The sequence below is a fragment of the Bison bison genome, unplaced genomic scaffold (genome assembly GCF_000754665.1).
Source record: "Bison bison bison isolate TAMUID 2011002044 unplaced genomic scaffold, Bison_UMD1.0 scf7180017864215, whole genome shotgun sequence".
Classification (NCBI taxonomy): Eukaryota; Metazoa; Chordata; class Mammalia; order Artiodactyla; family Bovidae; genus Bison; species Bison bison.
Genome location: NW_011494787.1, coordinates 1,851,752 through 1,874,643, shown reverse-complemented (window position 1 = coordinate 1,874,643; position 22,892 = coordinate 1,851,752). Strand labels below are relative to the sequence as shown.

Here is a 22,892-nt window from a genome sequence, read left to right as displayed (position 1 = left end):
TGAGGTGATTGATATTTCTCCCAGCAATCTTGATTCCAGCTTGTGCTTCTTCCAGCCCGGCGTTTCTCATGATGTACTCTGCATAGAAGTTAAATAAGCAGGGTGACAATATACAGCCTTGACGTACTCCTTTTCCTATTTGGAACCAGTCTGTTGTTCCATGTCCAGTTCTAACTGTTGCTTCCTGACCTCCATATGGGTTTCTCAAGAGGCAGGTCAGGTGATCTGTATTCCCATCTCTTTCAGAATTTTCCACAGTTTATTGTGATCCACACAGTCAAAGGCTTTGGCATAGTCAATAAAGCAGAAATAGATATTTTTCTGGAACTCTCTTGGTTTTTCAATGATCCAGTGGATGTTGTGCTTACCCAGTTGTAAATTTAGTCTCTTACTTTAGTCATCTTTTGACTCGGTGCAGAAGTCTAATAGGGGGAGCCTGGTGGGCTGCCGTCTATGGTGTCACACAGAGTCAGACACGACTGAAGCGACTTAGCAGCAGCAGCAGAAGTCTAATCTGAAATAACTTTTTATATCTGATGATTTTAATTCATTGTCTTCTAGCCTGCCATATTGATGAGAAATATGATACTGGTCCAATTCTCTTTTCTTTTTAGGTGACTTTTTTTTTCTCTCTGGTGCGTTTGCAATTTTTTCTTTGGTATTTTGGAATTTAGAAGGTACTTAAATATAGGTCTTTAAATGGCCTTGGTGCTTGTGGATCCTTACAGTCTAAAGACTGCTTTGGGGAAACTTTCTTCTGTAATTACCTTTCTTCTATTATCTTTGTTTTTTCTTTCTTGGACCCCTGTCAACTGGATTTTGGATCTCTTGAACTGTACCTCTTTCTCTTTTTTTCTTTCTAGGCCTTTTTTGCTTTATGTTCTAGGAAATTTTCCTTAATTTTGTCTTTTTTTTTTTTTTTCCACAACCGTGTTTTTGGTCCTAAGAGCTCTTTTCTCCCTCTTCTGAGACATCCTTTATCATAGCATCCTATTTTATAAATGTAATAATCTCAACTCTCATAGCAAATAGATGAGGAAACAATAGACACAGTGACAAACTTTATTTTCTTGGGCTCCAGAATCACTGCAGATGGTGTCTGCAGCCATGAAATTAAAAGACACTTGCTCCTTGGAAGAAAAGCTATGACAGACTTAGTGTATTAAAAGCAGAGACATTACTTTACCGACAAAGGTCCATCTAGTCAAAGCTATGGTTTTTTCAGTAGTCATGTGTGGATGTGAGAGTTGGACCATAAAGAAAGCTGAGTGCCAAAGAATTGATGCTTTCGAACTGTGGTGCTGAAACTGAAGCTCCAGTACTTTGGCCACTTGATGCGAAGAGGTGGCCAAACGATGCAACTCATTAGAAAAGACCTTGTTGCTGGGAAAGATTGAAGGCAGGAGGAGAAGGGGTCGACAGAAAACAAGATGGTTGGATGGTATCACCAATGTGATGGACATGAGTTTGAGCAAGCTCCGGAAGATGATGAAGGACAAGGAAGCCTGGTGTGCTGCAGTCCTTGAGTCTCAAAGAGTTGGACTTGACAGAGCTACTGAACAACAACAAAATCTCAACTCTGTAGGTGTGCTAGTTATAATTAGAGTGTTGGGATTTTTTTTTTAAGTTCTCTTTTCCCTGAATTATACGTTTCCTCTGATGCCAAATTCTCTCTTTTTAAAAATAGTCTTTAATACTCCTAACTTCCTCATGTTGGGAGATCCTTGGTTGGCTGCCTCAGAATGGGTAGCTTGTGTGTGTGTGTGTGTGTGTGTGTGTGTGTTGAATAAATAGATTTATTACTACTGAGCCTCCCCTTTGAGTAGGAAGACTGTCTACTAAGTTGTATATGATTGTATATGGGTGCGACACGCTCTGTTTTAGAACAGAGATTCCCAAACGTTATTGGTTCACAGTACCCTTCGTGTCTCAATAATGTTTTTCTTGGCACCTCTGGCCCTAAAGAAACATTTAATAGTCAGGTCCAAACAAGTAAATAGCGTAGATCACATAGTATCTGAATGATGTTGCTGTGATTTCCTCTAAGTCTGTAATATTTCACATGCCTCCCTGAGTTTGCTGTGGTGTTCCAGGTGCTTTGGCACACAGTTTGGGATCCAGGATTAAATCCTGGTGAATAGGTTGGTAAGTAACAGGTTACATATTGCTCAAATGCCATGATAAGGATAGCTTTGTGTGGGGCTCCAACACCTACACCAGAGTCTTAATTCTTCCTGATAAATATATTGTTTCTTTCTAGAAAAACCTTGGATTCTGTTTGCAGGAGTTATCTGTACTCTGTGTTCATAGTGGTGGAGGTCATTAGGGGAACAAGTCTCCCCATTTTCTGCCTTCTTTTTCTCTTGAGATCTCATCCTCCCAGCCCCATCCCCACCCCACAGTTCTGAAGGGCTTCAGCCTCCATTCTAGATCCTGATACATTTTGGGCTATGGCTTTCACTGCTCTTTTCCATTCCAGTTTGTTTTCTAACTTCCAGATCCATAGAATTCTCTCAGCACATGATAAGCCCAACCTCACCTTTTTCCTGTTGTGGGTTTATTCCTTTCTGCACTTTTAATCTTCATATAATCTAGAGAGAGTGCTTTTAGGAACTGGAGACTACTTGTCTTATTTATCTCTTACAGTAACCCAATGAAGTGAATATTTATACCCTTTTTTCACATGTAAGGTAACTGAGCTGTTATAGAGCTGGGACTCAAAGCCAAGTCTGTCTAACACCAAAGCATGTGCGATTTTTATTGTCTATTGGGAAGAGGTATTCAATACACAGATTTAAGACGCTGTCAGAATGATTACTGATTTTTTTTTTACATTTAAAAAAAATAATCATTAATTTTACATTAATCATTAATTTTACATTTTTCATTAATCAATGATTAATGATTTTTTTTCTTTGTTTACATTTAAAAGTTTTACTAGGAAAGCTGTCAGGATTGGCCAGGAGTATGAAAAATATTGATCAGCCTCTGCCTAGGGGTTTCCTCACCTACTGGATGGACCATCTTGATCACAGATTGTCAAAACAAAAATTACACAGTTCTTCCTTTAATCTTATGCCCAAATCCAGGATATTTACAGATGCATAATAATACGTGATGCTGTTCTGGTTGAGGTTAGATGGGATACCCAGAATTCACTCCTCACTCTCCTTTGTAAACCCTAAGACACACTTCTCCATTGAGCATAGTTGTGAAAATCTTTGGTCTGAGGCTGTAAACCATTTGTCTAATTTAGGGAAAAACACATTTTAAGGAGTTTAAGAATAGTTTGGGGGCTTTCCTGGTGGCTAAGTGATAAAGAATCCACCTGCCAATGCAAGAGGCATAGGTTCAGTCCCTAGTCTGGAAAGATTCCACATGCCACAGAGTAGCTAAGCCCATGTGCCTCAACACCTGAGTCTATGCTCTAGAGCCCCAGAGCTGCATCTACTGAAGCCTGCATGTCCTAGAGTCCATTGTCCACAATGAGAGAAGACACACAGTGAGAAACTCGCACAGTATAACTGGAAAGTAGCCCCAGCTTGCCGCAACTAAAGAAAAGCCCGCACAACAATGAAGACCAAGTGCAGCCAAAAATAAAAATAAATTACATTAAAAAAAAGTTGTTGGTACTAAAGTAAGATCAAATGTAAATTACTAAAATACTTGGGTAGGTCTTGTTCTTCATTTTGTAGTTGCAATATTATTGCAACTATATTGACATTGTCCATAGTGCTGATTTCTAAACAAAAAAATAAGCAAAATCATCATGCTGACTTATCTTTATTGAATAGGTAATTGACTTAATTCAAAAATTGCAAAAAGGCATATAGTGAAAGGTCTTCCTCCCACCCCACCCCCTCTATCCACTGTTGCCCCTCTTGGGAATAGAGTACTCCAGAGGTAACCACTATTACTAGTGTTTTATGTGCCCTTCCGTACATAAGCGCATTTGAATGCATAATATCTCTCTTTTTATACAGTGGGCAGATTGGTTCTATTTAATAGAAATTGAGCAAAAAGAGTATTTAGAGTTACATGCAAAATAAGTAAAATACTCAGTATTACACATACATAATGTTTGCATTTCTTTTAACAGGAAAAAACTGAAGAGTACATCCAAATATATTTATCAAACATTATTTTTAAATGGTGAAAACAGTGACATTAAGATTTGTGCTCTAGGAGAAGAGTGGAGCTTACACAAAATATATTTATGTCAAGTAAGTATTTTATTTTTCTCTTTGAGTAGCCAAGGTAGTTGCTTAACTCAAATTCTTTTAAGTCTTGTTCTTTCTCATTGTATTTTACAATAGTCTTTTGCATGAGTATTTGTCCTGTCTGATGGCAAGTCTCATTCTGTAAGAGATACACTGTGAATATTGTTAGTGAAAACTTAAGTTTGGTCTAGGAAACAGATTTTGAATTTTCATTGTCATACTGGCCTAGGAGTATGTTTTTGTCATTCCAGTGAGGTACTTATTTTAGTGCCTTCTGTTGACAAAAATGGAAAAAGTTAGGGGAAAAGGATAGAAGAAGGACTCAACAGTTTTTAGTTTCTTTTCTCACTTCCTTAGTAGATTATTTTGTGTCCATCTTGTGTGCTGTCATATGTTTATGAGATACTTAAATGTATAATTTCTATGCTTGAATTTAGAATACTATTGAAAAGGAAAACATATATATATATATATATAAAATATACTCAGAAATTGTTCCACTGAGTGAAAAGCTTAGTTGGTTCAAGTAGTAACATAGGAATTCAGTTCAGACAGTAATATGAGAATTTAGTTTTCTTTAATTAAAAACATAGTATTTTGATAAGCCTAATAGTTTCTTTATCATAATTTCTTTTTCATTTTGTTAAGTCTGGCTACTTTTCTAGTATGTTCAGTGGTTCTTGGAAAGAATCCAGCATGAATACCATTGAACTGGAGATTCCTGACCAGAATATTGATATAGAAGGTAACTGCCACCATAATTACTATTATGTAAAAATGATAAAAACATAACCTTTTTATCCTTTTGGCAGAAAGTATTTTCTTCTAACCTTGTTAACTAGGAAAAAAGCTCCTTTTAACACACACAGTGACAATTTTTATTGATTTACTCTATACTTTATCAATTCTGTTCTGTGTCTCCCTAATCTTAGTCATGTCAGCTTTATCAGTCCGTTTCCTTCATGTTTAAAAATATATCTGCCTGGGATATAGAGGATGTAGAGTGAAGAAAGGAGAAGTATGACCAGTAAACAGTAAGCCAGTAAACAGTATTCATTGATTATTCCCTGTACAGAAAGATCTTTTCTGGGAACAAGTAGATGTATCAGGTAGTCAGTATTGTTTTAGAGCTATAATGGTCTTTAGATGACGAAGCTGAGGCCAGGAGGATTTAAGAGACTTATTTTAGGTCTCAGAGCAGTTTAGTGAGGTAGGATCAGACTATAGTTCTAACTTCTATCCTGGTGCTCCTGCTTCCCTCTTTGATAACTGAAGTGGAAGTACCCAGTACTAACCTCATGGGTAAAGAATGTTTATAAAGCCAACCTTGCAGGACACACATGAGAATGGCAATAGAGAAAAGGATGGACAGGTTCAAATAGCTGTGGTGGCAGCATACACAGAAGATGCGGGTTCAATTCCTGGGTCAGGAAGAGCCCCTGGAGGAGGAAATGGCAACACTCTCCGTATTCTTGCCAGAAAAATCCCATAGACAGAGGACTGCCTGACTGGTTACAGTCCATGGTGTCACAAGGAGTTGGACACAACTGAGCACTCATTCACAGGACCAGGAGATATTCCATGCTCCGCAGTGAAGCACTGAACCACCAGGGTTAAGACTGTCATTTGGTCTGTGTAGTTGTACTTAATGATTGATCTACTCAGGAATATCTTCATAAAACTCTTTCCAAGGGTGTCTTAATTCTGACCACTAACTGACATCAAGGTTAGATGTAGGAGAATCCAGCATGATTTGATAGAATTGATGGAAATGTATAACATTGTTATTAAAGCATCATCAGTCCATAACCATTACTAGTAGTTTTATTGGCAACCCACTCCTGTACTCTTGCCTGGAAAATCCCTCGGATGGAGGAGCCTGGTGGGCTGCAGTCCATGGGGTCGCTAGGAGTTGGACACGACTGAGCGACTTCACTTTCACTTTCATGCATTGGAGAAGGAAATGGCAACCCACTCCAGTGTTCTTGCCTGGAGAATCCCAGGGACGGGGGATCCTGGTGGGCTTCTGTCTTTGGGGTTGCACAGAGTCAGACACGACTGAAGCAACTTAGCAGCAGCAGTAATTTTATTAGTGATGATCATCTTATCCTTTTAGACTAGATTTAGACATATGTCTTAGTGTATAAAGACTGTCCTTATTCTTGTAATATTCTTACAGCTAAAATTGTTATTTTACTCTATCTGTGTATTTTGCTTTCAGCACTTCAGGTGGCGTTTGGGTCATTGTATCGAGATGATGTCTTAATAAAGCCAAGTCGAGTCATTGCCATTTTGGCAGCAGCTTGTATGCTGCAATTGGTAAGTATGCATATTACTCAAAAAATAATAATACTTGTATCTTTGTTTCAAGGTATCCCTTCCAAAAACAATAATAAAACCTAGTTTTTTATAATTTTTAAAATTAATATATAAATATTTCTTTTGTGATAAGTCATTTAAAATGTTAAACCAAAAACTTTACTACAAATGAGGAGGGTCTTGATATTTGTGTAAAATGAAGGCAGGCTGTTTCTATGTAGAGATCTTAGAATGACTATAATGTGAAACTAATATACTTGTCTAAATCCATTTATAGATTTCTGTGCATTAATGGGGCTTCCCTTGTGGCTCCGCTGGTAAAGAGTCCGCCTGCAATGCAGGAGACCTGTTCAATCCCTGGGTTGGGAAGATCCCCTGGTGAAGGGAAAGGCTACCAACTCTAGTATGCTGGCCTGGAGAATTCCATGGGCTGTATAGCCCATGGGGTCGCAAAGAGTCAGACATGACTGAGCGACTTTCACTTCTTTCTGTGCATTAATGACTTATCTTGACTATTATGAAGCAAGTGGCTTATGATTTGATTATTAATTCATATAGTTCATGGATTCGGAAAACATTGAGTGCTTACTATGTAAATGTTTTCTTAGGAAATAATTGCGTGTAAACCACCTAAATGTATATAACCTATTGACAGAATGACAGATTTGTTTATTCAACAGAAGTATATTGAGCAGTGTGTCAAGCTAGGCATAGAGATCCAGAGGTAAATAAAGATATCTATGCCTTCAAGAAGCTCACAATATAATAAGTGTAGAGTCGAGGAGGAAGAGTTGATATACAGGCCCCAAAACTAAAGTAAGAGCTGTCCAATATTATAGATATGATGATAAACTTTCTGTAGCATTTAGTGGATGTGCAAAGTGGTCAGTTTAACCTGTTAGTGTCAGAGAAGGAAGTTGTGTTTGAGGTTGAGTCTTAAAAACTAAAAATGTGTTTACTTGTGAAGTAAGAAGAGGGGGGAAGAAAAAGCATTTCATGCAGAAAACTAAGACTTAGAAATGAGAAAATAATGGAGCGTTAGAAAATCTGAGTGGAACACAGATCTAGCATAGAATAGAAGGGTTGGAGAAAAAGAGGCAGAGGCCAGATCATGAAAGTCCCTCAGTACCTTTTAAAAAGTTAACACTTTGCATAAGTGCTTTTGAAAAGTTCTAATCCGAGGAAAGACAAAGTTGTATTTTAGGAAGAATGCTTGGGATCAATGTGAAGGATGAGCTGAAAGGAAAGTTGAGTATAAATCCTATTGCAGTAATCCACAGGAGGGTCTAGATGAGGGTAAAAAGCATGGAGAGGAAAACTGGATACTGGCGAGGTTAAGCAGGGATTATCCACTAGACCTGATGACACAGATGGATTTTAAAAGGAAAGGGGCGGAGTCTAGAATAGCTTGCCGGAAAGTTTAAAATCCCAGTTTGAGTCAACATTTTATTTTGATCATTTTAAAAAGTTAAGTTTCTTTTTATGTGGCATTTTTATACTGGTTTATTTGAAATAATAGTTAATAGCTTGTTAAATATCCCTGGCTGAGGTAATTTGACTTTTTAACGTTTTGATCCTTTTGATACTTATTTTCAATAATTATACTTTTGTAACTTTTAATCCTTTTTAGGTTTTATTCTAAATTCACTTTCTGCATTATCTGTGTGACTTGGCTATTTAACAATAATACTCTTGCATGGTGGATGTAGTTCAAAAATTTGAGTAAACTCACTTTCTGCATTATCTTTATGACTTAGCTATTTAACAGTAATACTCTTGCATGGTGAATATAGCTCAGAAATTTGAGTAAAAAATGATAATTCTTTCCCTATATTAAATAAAATTAGCCATTTGAAATCTTCTATATAAACATTTTAGATTAAAATTTCAACGTGTTTAAAACAATACTATATTTGTCTTAGGTGTATTTCTTAGCTATTGATAGGTGTTTTAAACTTTAATAAGAACGTGCTCTTGATTCATACTGTGTACTTGCCCAGCCCATCACATAGTCGTCTGACTGTGTAAAAAGGTCTTAGTTTTAAAAGAACGGCAAAACAGAATGCTGCTTAAGTTTGCAAAGGTCCCAGAGAGGAGAACAGAAAAGAGAGTAGCAATTTTTATCTCTGTCTTACTGCTTTTACCCTCTCCCTTCCTTTTTTCAGTTCAAGTATTTAGTTGAATACTTGCTGGATTTTTTTTTTTTTTTTTTAGGAATTTTTACTGGACTTTCAAAAAAGACTTAGGCTTGCTGCACTTAGTGGTTTTCTTTCTTTCTTCCTTTTTAATATGTGAAAGCACATATTCAGAGCTAATTTTTCCCGTATGAAATGGGCCTTTCCAGTGGTTATTTATATTTACAGGATGGTTTAATACAGCAGTGTGGTGAGACAATGAAGGAGACAATTAATGTGAAAACTGTGTGTGGCTATTACACATCGGCAGGGACCTATGGACTAGATTCTGTAAAGAAAAAGTGAGTTACCTTACTTGTGTTTCCTCTCATTCCACTTTTGGGAATTTGACTGCTTTGGTTTCTTAAGAGAATGTATAGGTATTTAAAAAAAAGAAAAAAAAGAATAGAATTTGCTATAAAAGGTTCCTTTTTATATTTGGACTAATTAGTAAATTCTTCAAAAGTGTGGTCTCTGTGACTGTGGGTGGGTTATACATGCTTATAAAAACTATGGTCCCTCTTTACAGTACATTTCTATTAAATGTTTTAAAGCAGTAGGCATAATAGCCATTACAGTCGTCCCTCACTATCCGCAGGGGATTAGTTCCAGGACCTGAGTGGATACCAGAATCTGCGGTTGCTCACCTCCCTTATTTAATGATCTAGTATATTCAAGTAACCATCTTTCTGTATACTGTGAATCATTTCTGGATTATTTATAATACCAATGTAAAGGCTATGTAAATAGTTATAAATCCAGTGTAAATGCTATGTAAATAGTTGCTGTCTTGCGACAGATTTAAGTTTTGCTTTCTGGAACATTCTGAAGTTATTATTTTTTTCTCCAATATTTTCAATTCTCGGTTGGTTGAATCCACGGATACAGAACCTGCGGATACCGAGGGCTGACTGTATATCAGTGCAACTACTGGCAGTGTTTTTAAGTCTTGAGAATTGCAGTACCCATTTTCAAATTATAAAGAAGGTAACAGAAGTATGTAAGGCCCTTCATAAACCATTTAACACAAACTTGAAAATGAAGTTTTCTCAATTAGAAAGGCTCTTATTAATATTAAGGGAATATTCCCTTACTAACTGCTGACAAAATCAGTACTAAATTTCCAGTTGTTAAATTAAAATATTTGAGCATGTCCTAGCAAGATTAATATTCTGTTTTTACTTTAACTGTATGTCCTGCTTAATAAATCATAAATATATACTGTATAATGAAATAATTCCGTGTTTTAATTTCAGGTGCCTTGAATGGCTTCTAAACAATTTGATGACTCACCAGAATGTTGAACTTTTTAAAGAACTGAGGTATTTGAATTTTAAATAGCTTCATAATTATCCAAAAGACTATTCTTCATTTGTTAAAAGTATGCAAGACATTTTTATATAAAACAAAAATATATTATGAAAAAGTGAACTTAATGAAATGTATCTAAGTTTCTTTCCTTTGTTGCAGATGATACAATGTGTTTTTTTTGATACAGTGCATATTATGTCTACTGTTTTAATCAATTTTAATGGAAAAATTCATTGCTGCTGTAAAACTATAGAAAGTCTCTAGGGTTACCTCACTTTAGCTGGACTCTTAAAGAATCTAAACATTTATTTTAAAAACCACCATCTCTTATTATCCAGAAATTACATTTGAGAAAACTGTCTTAAACTTGTTACTAAGACTGATGAAATTAAATTTACAATTAAGGTGGTCTTTTGTTTTAGTTTGCTTGTTCTTCCTTCCTCCCTTCAAGTAATTTCTGAATGACGGCTATGTGTAAAGGTACTCTGTTAAGGGCTTTGAAAGAGGCAGAGATGATTATGTCATGGTCTCTGTTCTCTCTGAACCTATTTGTAATAATGGAGCTAACATATCTGCTATGGGTCTGAGAAATTCAGAGTGGGAATGAACTTTTAAAGGCCATAATCACTTTCAGGATTGCAGTGCCTTGACAGTGGTGCTTCTGAAACAGGGGTACAAATGTCCCTGGGAGTGTATAGCATTCTGATGGAAATGTACAAAACCAAAGGCTTTGTTATGTACAAAACCAAAGCCACATTCAGTGGCTTACTGGTTTGTCAATTTTGCTGACTTTTTGAGGGGAGAAAGGTAGGGAGGAGTAGGAGAGAAGTAAACATTTTTATGTTTAAATACATCATGGAATGGAGAGAATTCAAGTTTCTTTGGGCTTATAAATACAAAAATTAATAGAAATGTTATTTTTATGGCTAGCCTTCTCCTAGATTCCTGGATCCTTTCCTTTCATTTGCCTTTAAGAGGTACTTTGATAGAAAGATTTGAGAAGTATTGTATTCTACCAGAAAATCATCACCTAATGATGTCAAGGCATAACGTCATTAGAAACACTTTTTATCTTCTATAATTCTCATTGAGCTTTTTTCAAAAGGAAAATAAATCATAGTGGTCATCGTAAAAATTCAGATGCTCTTCTGGCTTGTTTAGGGTAGTGGGGGGAAGGGGAAAAAAGAAAAGAGCTAGTAATATCATTTCCATTCTAAATTTATACTAACACTTATTTTTTGATATTACTCCCTTAATAAAATAAAAACTTGTTTTATGACTAAGCAATTCTCTTAAGCCTGGAAGTAAAAGGTTACTTTGAAGATATATCTTCTTCAGTGAATTTTGACAGAATTTTAATTGAATGAAAGGGAAAGGCAAAAGAAAGGGAAGGCTGCTACTTTATGAGAGCATGCTAAAACTTATCTTATTAGGACTTTGCTTTACCTTGATTAATCAGTGGAGCAAGCTTTTTGTTCCTCAGCAGTGCAAGAAAAAACCTTTTGCAGCATACAGTCTGAATTATAAGTATTCTTACATTCAAATAGATTGTTTTTGTCTAAGATTCTTTGTCTTGGGCACAAAGACTGATGCAGTTTTTTAATTCCATGTTTTCTTTTGATAAAAAAGACTTTTAAAAACATTTTCAGTTCTACCAGAGTCTTTAACTTTTGTATAAAGAGAGGCTCACTACTTCTATTTTATCTTTTCTAGTATAAATGTCATGAAACAACTCATTGGTTCATCTAACTTGTTTGTGATGCAAGTGGAGATGGATGTATACACAGCCCTTAAAAAGGTATTTCCATAATATGATATGTGTAAAGATAGCCACTCAGCATTGCTTATAATAGTGAAAAACTGAAAATAGCTCGTGTCCAGTGGTGAGAGAGTGATTATACATGCAAGAAAAGGAAAAGGACATATGCCAGAATGCTAAGTCTTTAGGCTTAGGGAATTGGTATCATGAGTAATTTTAATTGTATTCTTTATACTTTTCTCTTCTAGGAATACATTTGTTTTTTCCAAGGTTTTTTTTCCCCAGTAATTAACATGTTATTTACATGATAAGAAATGTTAAATATTTTATGCAGTTTTCAGAAATGTTTTCGGAATTGAGCTTTAGTTGAATTAATAACTTTATGATGAAATTTTTAACAAATTTTTCTAGAGAATGTTGAGATTCTTTTACAGGTCTTTTGTACTTCAGACATATGTCTCACTTCATCCTTTTGTAAGGTTTCAACATTTTTAGTATAATTTAGTTTTCACAACTCTGAAGAGACAAGTGGGCTATTACTTTTGTTCTGTAGATGGTAACACTTAGAATTCTTACAGTTACTACATGGCAGATGTGAGACAGAACCCAGGTCTGTGAGTTCTAGTCTCTGCTTTCCCCACGGCATGATTTTGCTGTTAGCCTTTTGTCCTTAGCACCAAGTTTACATTAACATGGTCATGAAACCTGGGAATGAGTCACCTTCTGGGTGAGATTCTATTACTGTTTTTCCTCAAGGAAGTTCAGTAAATGTGGTAACCAGTCATTAAAGGAAGGTAGACAGCCCATTTCTATCTCTGAGCCACTGGTAGCATTCATTCTTTCTCATAAGTATTGAATGTTTACTATGTGCTAGGCACTGCTCTATGTTACCCATATTAATTCTAATGTCCTGTGAGGTTGACATATTATCATGCTCATCTTGCAAATGAAGAAATTAAAGCCCAGAGAAATTAGGTAATTCCCCTCTCTATTAGTTGACAGGACCAGGATTTAAAAATTCATGTTCTTTATTACTCTGCATACTGTCTCAACAGCAGTTAGACAATGAGAAATTCCTTTTTCGCATATTTAATTTCTTTTATAATCTCACATAGGATGTCATGAAACTTAATTGTTAATTGAGTAAAATAAATTAGTATATTTTATATATTGTGTATATGTGTTGTATCTACACTCTATGATATAGTATATTTTATATGTATGTGTGTACACACACATGTAGTACATTTACCTTTTTAATACTAAAACTATAGTGCATTTGAAACCATAAATATTTTTCAGGTATTAGCTTATTCCTTATATACTCATCTAGTTTTTATCTTTGGACCATGATTAATGCCATGATGAATTTAAGGCTTATCATGAGCATATCATGTAATAGTTTTACTTCTTTCAGTTGCTTATAAAATGGAAATTAAATTTTTAGATACTGTGTTTTAAGAAAACAGTTTGAAAATGTGAACTCAAAATGATGAAGTTTTACAGGGTTTTTTTCTTATTTTTTTTAATCTAGTGGATGTTCCTTCAACTTGTGCCTTCTTGGAATGGATCTTTAAAACAGCTTTTGACTGAAACAGATGTCTGGTTTTCTAAGAGGAAAAAAGGTGTGATTAAAATTGTTATTCAGAACTTTTTTTTATTGAAATTTAATTAAAATTGAGCCCTGATTTATTGATAAATAGAGAATTTTAGAGCTGGAGAGGACGTTGGGAATGATCTAACTCAGTCCCTTATACTGAAAAAATTTAGGTTGGATAAAAGAGATTACAGAAAAAAAAAAATTTAATGGCCATCAGGAGCAAAAAAGTGGATAAAAATCACAGTCCTTAGTTCATGATTTTCTTAGTTCACTATCATTTTTTACCTGTGCATAACTACCTTTTTCTCTAAAAAAAAAATAATGTATTGAACCTCAATGAACTAATCAAGTACTTGAACATTAAAAATTCAGTCTATTCATGTGCTTCTTTTCTGTTGTGTCACTTCAGCTTTCCCCAACCACTGTCTTTAGTTTTGTGTTTATTTTTCCCTTGCTTTTAAAAAATAATGTTATGGGATTCTACACATGTCTTAACATGAATGCATAACATAGTGATGTGCTAGTAAGCTGGCTTTCTGAAAAAATAATCACTTATTTATAGCATTTTTAAAAAATTTTCAATGATAAATTTTCTTAGCATGACTAATTTCAGGCTAACATGATACTACTGAATGTGGAGTTGGAAAGAAATGCATGCCATGAGCTCCTGTGAGCCAATACAAGCCAGATTCACCTCACTCCTGGACAACATATCATCCTGTTTTTTGTTGTTATTGAACTATTATACTGTGGTATTGATTTTCATTTCCTTGAAAACTGAAGAGATTGAACAGCTCTTTGTGTGTTTATCAGCATATGTTTTCTTCTTCTGTGAAATGTCTGTTCAGGTCTTTTTCCTATTTTAGTATTGTAATTGTCTTTTCTTACTGATATATGGGCATTCTTTATATATTCTTGATAACCAATTCTTTGTCACAAATATGTGTTGCATTTATCTTTCAGTTTAGATTGTTTTTTAACTTTTTTAAAGGTGTATTGATGAATAGAGGCTCTTATATTAAAATTCAGTGTGCTCTTTTAGTCTTATTTAAATAAATTTTCTAGAATTATGTAGTGAGATTTACTAGCTAATTGTTTTTCCTTGAAGCTTATGAACCAAAATGTATAAATGACCATAGCAATAAAATCTAACTTGATTTGCTTCAAGAATAAAACACTAAATTTCTGTCTTAAGTTATACTTTATGGAAGTTAAAGAGGGATTTAAGAAATTGTACAGGAAAAAAGTAGAGGAGAAAATTTAAGTTAAAAACAGAAGTAAAAGCTGAAAAAGATAAAGAAGGTAGAGAAGTTAAAAAAACAAAGCGGGTCAATAGAAGCAGTAGATGTTAGGTAAATTTTGACATAAATTTATGCTCATTTGAGCTCCAATTGGATTAACTGCAACAGTCCATCAAGAGAGAAATTACTTTGTAGCCTAAGTGGCAGAAGCTAGAATAGGAAACTGTGGTTCCCTCTGCCTTCTGGTTTTCCCACTCTAGGCTCTCTGTCCCAGCCTCAGTAGTATAAAAGTATACAGTTTAAGAAAACTTTGCAGGGGAAACATTTACTGCATAAGGCAGAATGTATGTCTGATGCCCTTGTTTTTCAAAGAGGACTTCAGAAGTTTATTTCAAACAGTTTTTAAATTATAAAAGTGACAGATACCCAGAAAATAAGACCAAAAAGATCATTTGTAGCCCTTACCCACTATATTTTAGTATATTCCTCTTTGTTGTTGTTTAGTTGCTCAGTCGTGTCCGACTCTTTTGCGACGCCATGTATTATAGCCCACCGGGCTCTTCTGTCCATGGGATTCTCCAGGCAAGAATACTGGAGTGTGTTGCCATTTGCTTCTCCAGGGGATCTTCTTGACCCAGGCATTGAGCCGGGTCTCCATCATTGCAGGCAAATTCTTTATCATCTGAGCCACCAGGAAAGCCCAGGGGAAGCCCAATATTCCTCTTAGGTTATCTTAACTATTTGTCTTTTCAGATATATATGCGTCAGGACCAAGAGAACAATAGAAATTTAGCAAATTTTCTGCATAGTTATACTTAAGGATTGCTTCTTTTATTTCCTATCACAGCAGCAAGGCTGAGTCCACTGCTGTGGGTATACCTTGTAACAGAAAACAGGCTAAGGATTATGTGCAAGTCCATGCTTGATAGCAGCAGACCTTTCGTTCCCACTCATGAGAGCATATTGGAATGCAGCTGAGAGTATTTTTGGAAATAAGCTTAAATTCTCCCTAGAAGAAAAGACCCATAACTTTCAATTATTTTAACAATAAATACTACCCTTGTGTTGCAGATTCACAGCTACAATGTCTTTGTATCTTATTTTGTATTGTAGTAGAGAATTAAGGTTTTGAGTAATGTTCATCGCTTGTAACTAAAGTGTGAATTAGAAAGATGCCAAGAAATGTTCCGTGTCTTGTGAAGACCCTTGAATGAGGTATTTGGGCTAGAGTTCCACTGAAGTGTTCAGTCCCTGGGAAAAGGGATTCTGGAAAGATATCGTACCCTCGACCACCATTCTCAACCCTTCCTTTCCCACCTTGCTGGGCTATGTGCTGTCAGCTCCAACCCCAAGAAAGGCATCAATTGAATTCCCAGCCCAAGGGTCTAATTAGGACCAAATTAATTTCCTGGGGCTTTTTTTCTAAATCTCCCCAAGTTTGAAGAGATAAATTAATACATTTTGAAAAGAATGTCTATTTAGTTTAAGCTTTTTTGTTTGGTTTTATTTGTTTTGTAGATTTTGAAGGTATGACCTTCCTTGAAACTGAGCAAGGAAAACCATTTGTGTCAGTATTCAGACATTTAAGGTTACAGTATATTATCAGTGATTTGGCCTCTGCAAGAATTATTGAACAAGATTCTCTAGTACCTTCAGGTAAGAACAGGATAAAATTGTGATTTTAAGTAAAATCTTTCTGATTGTAATAGTAATATATATATATCATAGAAAAATAATAATGAAGAAAATAGAAGTTATCCTTAATTCCAGCAAGGATTTTTCTACCAAGCAAAATCATACCATGTAGATAATTTTCTTTGTTCACATTATATATTACGAGTATCTTCCCATATCTTTAAATACTCTTCAGAACATTTAAGTGGCTGTATAGTATTCTATAATGTGGGTGTTCTTTAATTTGCCTTACCAGTACACTATTTTGGACTAGACTTTGACTTTGAAGTGTTATTTAAAGGTCAACTTCTTTTTCTATTAATACTCCTTAAATTTGCTGTTTTCTTTTTCGTGTCCTAGTCTTAAACTTTATGTCAAAGCAAATGTAATATCTTTGCTGGTTATGACTTAAAACTTGTGAAACAATTACTGTTTTAATTTTCTAACTAGTGTTTGTGTAGGATTAAATTTAGTACTATATTCACATTTAAGAAATAGAAAGTAGCATTTGAAGATTTACTTGTAAATTTGTATAGATTTATCTGAAAATTATAATTTTTTGGCACCTTAGTTTTTGACATAATTGTGTTTATAGATTTAAATTGTTAAAATCGGTACATTTATTTATAAAGGTATTCAATAGAAAACAAACTGAGAGTTAACATTTCTGGTAGTTAAAGTAATGCATTTTTTAATAAAATCACTCTAGGCAGGTTTATAGACAGTGCTTTTTTGTTAATTTTGTATAATTCATTTGTATTATATTTGTGTGGGTTGGGGGTCTGAGATTTGTTTGCTCAGTCACCATTTCATTTGAAGATCATGTGCCCCTTTAGTATAGCAGCTTTATACTAGTTTTAGTGTATATTATACACCAGACACTAGCAGTGTGTGACATTGGATGCCAGGGCTTATTCCATACTCCCACTCTAATCATACTTCTTTTAAGGCTCTCTCTAATGAATTTTTAAAGAGTTTAAAAAATAAAGTCTGTTTTAAAGTAGTTTAATTTAGGTGTGTCTGTGATGCAAGGGGATAAGCTGTATATTTTTGAAATGTAAGATGGGCATAAATATTTCTAGTCTGAAATATTTTGCTTTAATATAAAATCGAAAAGAATTTAGATCCCAAATTTCTGACCAGATTTCATCCATGATTTTTTCTGACTTAAAATAGAGGGCACTTTTTTCATTTTAAAATATAAATGGACAAATAGTTTTTCCTGTATATCCAAATAAATTATCATTTCAAAAGCAGGGTATAACTAAAATTAAATCCCATGCTGTTTGTGAGAGGGCAAAAAGTGGCCGTATAGCTCACATCTTCAAGATACCTTGGTATATGCTCTCAATAGGAATGTATCCCAGATTTGAAATAAGTGAAAATAGTTTCAGTTATTTAGCTAAAATTCGCTGATCATTTTTCAGAAATAGTGCCAAATGTGTTAACATTATTCAGAGTTATATGTTCAGTAATCTGGGAAATTTTAATATATACATTTTTTATCATCTTTAGGTCAGAATTAAATTCAAGATTTAATGAGATTAAATGAGAAAAAAATTAAAATTTTAATAGAAAGTGAAGTCGCTCAGTCGTGTCTGACTCTTTGCAAACCCACGGACTGACTATAACCTACCAGGCTCCTCCGTCCATGGGATTTTCCAGGCAAGAATACTGGAGTGCGTTGCCATTTCCTTCTCCAGGAGATCTTCCTGACCCAGGGATTGAGCCCGGGTCTCCCGCATTGTAGGCAGATGCTTTACCGTCTGAGCCACCTGTTAATTCCAAATTAAATCCAGACTTTGTGTAGAAACATGGTAGTATTTTAGGATTTAACTGTGTTGAGCGCGGTTGAATTCGATTATTTCATAGAATTAGATTTGTTGTGTTCAGTCGTTCAGTTGTGTCTAACTCTTTGTGACAACATGGACGGCAGCACACCAGGATTCCCTGTCCTTCATCATCTCCTGGAGTTTATTCAAGTTCATGTCCATTGAGTTGGTGACGCTATCTAACCATCTCATCCTCTGCCACCCCCTTCTCCTTTTGCCTTCAATGTTTCCCAGCATCAGGATCTTCCAGTGAGTAGACTCCTTGCATCAGGTGGCCAAAGTATTGCAGCTTCAGCTTCAGCATCAGTCCTTCTAATGAGTATTCAGAGTTGATTTCCTTTAGGACAGACTGGTTTGATCTCCTTGCAGTCCAAGGAGCTCTCAGGAGCCTTTTCCAGTACCACAATTCTAAAGCATCAGTTCTTTTGTGCTCACCCTTTTTTGTGGTCCAGCTCTCATGAATTAGATTTACCTTAGGTGAGGTCATTAAGTCTGTTTTGTTCTATACTCTCATTGTCTTGCTTCCCTCCCCATTGATACCTCTGACCTATCTTGTTACCATCTTTCCCAGACCTTTCTCTTTATGTCCTCTCCTATATTCCCTCCATTTTATTTAGCTCTCTCAGAAGAGAGTATTTTCCCTCTGTGGAGGACTTTCTCTCAACACATCCTGCTAATAAAGGGTTAGGAGGCCAGATAGTCATTGGCCCAGCCACCTTAGTGCCCTTTCTAAATCCTTGTTGCACGTGATCCAGCTCATACTCTCTTCTGACCCCCAGTCTTTTCTTTCACATTCATTTAAATGTGAAATGAATTCTCCACCCTTCTTCGGTAATGTAATGTGTCCATATTATCATTACATTTACTAGCCTCTGAGTAATTTGACCTTAACTCCTGTAACATTTATCTGCTGATCATTAAGCCCTTGCTACATTTGAATCTTTCTGTAACCCAAAATTTCTCAGCATCAGAAATCCAGTAGTTTGCAGGCTATAAATAACCTTCTAGATGGTTCATAGTCTCATTCCTCTTACACTGTTATTTGATTTCCAGTCCATTTTAAACTCCATTTTCTGCCAGTCTTTCAAGCCTCCTGCTTTTTTCTTCCTTTCAGACCTGGATTTCATATTAGATCATCTGAACCGCTCTCTCTCACAGTTGCCTTTAACTTTCTGTCCTACTTTACAAAATTCTAAAACTAAACTAAACCTTCTTTGTTCTAATACCCTCTACTTTGTGCTGAGTACTGCTCCAGAACATTCTATAACTTTTGTATTGGTACCACTGCAAGCTCATATTTCATTGCTAAGCTTGTACCTTGTGACTCCTTATATCACTTTTACTTGGTCACTTTTTAATTTGCTTCACGAATCGTTTATCAAACCTCTGCCCCCCTGTTCAAGCGTCCTCTCCAGTCACCTCACTATCAGTGGGTGGTGGTGGTTTAGTCGCTAAATCGTGTCCGACTTTTGTGATCCTGTGGACTGTAGCCTGCCAGGCTCCTCTGTCCATGGGATTCTCCAGGCAAGAATACTGGAGTTGGTTGCCATTTCCTTCTCCAGGGGATCTTGCCGACCCAGGAATCAAGCTTGTGTCTCCTGCATTGCAGGCAGATTCTTTACCGACTGAGTTACGAGGAGAAGCCCATGGGAACTCGGTTGTTTTTTATATAAATTCAAGATAATCAGGCAAAGATTTATTCAGATTTCTAGTTTACTCACCTCTCCTTCCTGTCCTGTCCCAGAGGTTGAGGTGCTCCCTTTCTCTTCAGGCCAACTTCCTACTGTGTTCATAATCTATAATTTTATGCTATCATTTAATAATATGTATCTTCAGCCCTTCCTGTTCTCCCTCAGCTTATAAATATGGTCAGACCTCTCATTAACAAAACAAAAATCCCTCCACTCGCATCTGGACCCTGAGTCCCCTTCATGGTAACTATTCCTCTGCCTTAAAATCACCTTCTTCAGAGTAGTCTATAGTTGCTGTCTCCATCTTCTTACCTTTCAGACTTTTCTCAACCCACTACAATCTGTCTTTTGCCCCCATTATTTTACTGAAACTTTCCAGCAAAAGTTAGGATTGTCCTGTTTTTATAAAATCTAATGATCTTATGTTAGTCCTATTTTAACTTCCCTAGCATTTTATATCATGGTTTGTTAGTTTTTTCTTTAATTCTGTACAGTACTAACTTAGTTTAGAAATACTATACTCTTCTGATTCTTTCCCTGTCCCTCTGACCATTCATTTTCTTGTGTAAGTTTCTCTTACTCTGCCCACCTCTTAACCTCCTAAGGGTGCCCTTGGCTCATTGATCTTTTCATTCTACATAGTGTCCCCAAATGATTTCCTTCATTCCTATGATTTATTGAGAGAATACAGTTCTGACCTCTTCCCTGAGTTTCATACTTAGATATCCAACTGATAGCGTGCCATCTATAAATTGCTTCAGTTCATCTATTCAAAAAAATACTTAATCTTTCCCCTCCAGTCCTAGTCCCTGCATTCTTTTTTCTTCCTATATTTGCTTATCAGTCATCAACATTAATAACTTGCCCAGCCTCACAAAAATGGCAGAATCCTGAAAGTCATCCTATTCCTCCTCAAACTCTTTTCTTCCACATCCATTTACCATGTCCTGTATATTTTTTTCTTAGATAATTCTCAAACCTTTTTTTTTTTTTTTTACCTGCTACCACTTCCTTGTTAAGGCATCGTTATCTCTTGCTAGGTTACTCTAGTATAGAATATATCTGTGGCCCTCTTGTGGCCACGTGTTTTTCATCTTTTTCTCTTAGGTACTTGATAGGTAGTAGACACTCAGTTTGTGTAAACTAAAATTGTGTCCTAAAACATACTTTAACAATTATCATCTCTACCTTACAAAAATATTAAAAGTTTCCCCATTATACCCACAACAGTAATTCTTGACATTAAAAAGTTACAAGGATACCCATAAGGGAATAAATCTACTGCATTTACTCTGTCAAATAAGTTTAGATTCTAATTCCTAACCTAAGAACTATAAAGGAGAGAAGGAAAAGTGTGTAAATTCTTTAGTGTCCCAGTAATATGCCAGATTATGCATTTAATGTCTATTATGTAACATAATCTTTAAAATTATCAAGGTAATTGTTCCCATTTTATACATGAAATATTACTATCCTGTCACACAGCTAGTTAGAAGCAGAGCTCAAATGCCACCCCAAGTCTTTCCTGTTCTAAAGTCCCCCGGTGTCCTGCTTTTTTTTTTAAACTGCATCTTGTGTGTGTGTTAGTCGCTTAGCCTGAGTAAGCATGTGTTGGACTCTTTGTGACCTCGTGGACTCTTTGTGACCTGTCAGGCTCTTCTGTCCATGGAATTCTGCAGGCAAGAATACTGGAATGGGTTGCCTTTCCTTCTTCAGGAGATCTTCCTGACCCAGGGGTCGAACCCAGGTCTCCTGCATTGCAGGCAGATTCTTTACCATCTGAACTATAGGGAAGTCCCCAACTGCAACTTACTGATTACTTAAAAGAATTCCACTATGTTTAATCTCTTTAAAGTTGCATATCCAATTGTATAAACTTAAGCAGTAATTTTGAATCACCATTTTTTCAAGTATATTTAATTTGGCTCTTGATAACAAAGTAGTGAAATAGATTTATTCCCTTACGGGTATCCTTGTAACTTTTTAATGTCAAGAATTACTGTTGTGGGTATAATGGGGAAATTTTTAATATTTTTGTAAGGTAGAGATGATAATTGTTAAAGTATGAATTTTATGAAAATAAGTTGCTTAAAATGGAAAGATATAATACAGAAATTCATATAATTAGTTTTATTGAAAAATACTGTACTCAGTAAGTTAAATTGTCATCTTTTGGAACTAGATTTTTAGATTATTATACAAGAAGATCTTTGAGATGAACTACTCCATTTTTATACTAATATACCTAGATGCTCTGTATAAGATATTCTTACTTATCCAGATAGGAATTTTTATTATGTAGACTTTTTCCTTCACCTTCATGATCTAATTCTGACAATGTGCTTCATATAACAGTTCAACCTATAGGCTGTTTTTTGCTATAAGCTTTACTGGTTGTGAGTAGATTTTTGTATGTTGTATATACCTGAATATCAGTTCAGTCGCTCAGTTGTGTTTGACTCTTTGCAACCCAGTGGACTGCAGCACGCCAGGCTTCCTTGTCCATCACCTACTCAAACTCATGTCCATCGTATCGGTGATGCCATCCAACTATCTCATCCTCTGTCGTCCCCTTCTCCTCCCGCCTTCAATCTTTCCCAGTATCAGGGTCTTTTCAAATGAGTCAATTCTTCACATCAGGTGGCCAAAGTATTGGAGTTTCAGCTTCAGCATCAGTCCTTCCATATTCATTCAGGACTGATTGAATATTCATTCAGGACTGATTTCCTTTAGGATGGACTAGTTGGATCTCCTTGCTGTCCACGGGACTCTCAAGAGTCTCAAGACTCTCTTCTCCAACACCACAGTTCAAAAGCATCAATTCTTCAGCGCTCAGCTTTCTTTATAGTCCAACTCTTACATCCATACATGACTACTGGAAAAACCATAGCTTTGACTAGATGGACCTTTGTTAGCAAAGTAATGTCTTTGCTTTTTAATATGCTAAGTTGGTCATTGCTTTTCTTCCAAGGACCAAGCATCTTTTAATTTCATGGCTGCATTCACCATCTACAGTGATTTTGGAGCCCAAAAATATAAAGTCTGTCAATGTTTCCATTGTTTCCCCATCT

General features: G+C 35.6%; 1 protein-coding gene across 1 annotated transcript in view; it reads left to right on the top strand.

The window, feature by feature from the left end:
* Nucleotides 1-22,892, top strand: part of GMCL1 (germ cell-less, spermatogenesis associated 1) — a 58,130-nt gene that overhangs the window by 4,816 nt on the left and 30,422 nt on the right. The window contains exons 3-10 of the mRNA XM_010845302.1: nt 4,100-4,223; nt 4,869-4,965; nt 6,442-6,539; nt 8,903-9,015; nt 9,970-10,035; nt 11,738-11,822; nt 13,318-13,408; nt 16,143-16,280. Of these exons, the coding sequence (XP_010843604.1) occupies nt 4,100-4,223; nt 4,869-4,965; nt 6,442-6,539; nt 8,903-9,015; nt 9,970-10,035; nt 11,738-11,822; nt 13,318-13,408; nt 16,143-16,280 (812 nt within the window). The remainder of the gene's footprint in view (nt 1-4,099; nt 4,224-4,868; nt 4,966-6,441; nt 6,540-8,902; nt 9,016-9,969; nt 10,036-11,737; nt 11,823-13,317; nt 13,409-16,142; nt 16,281-22,892) is intronic.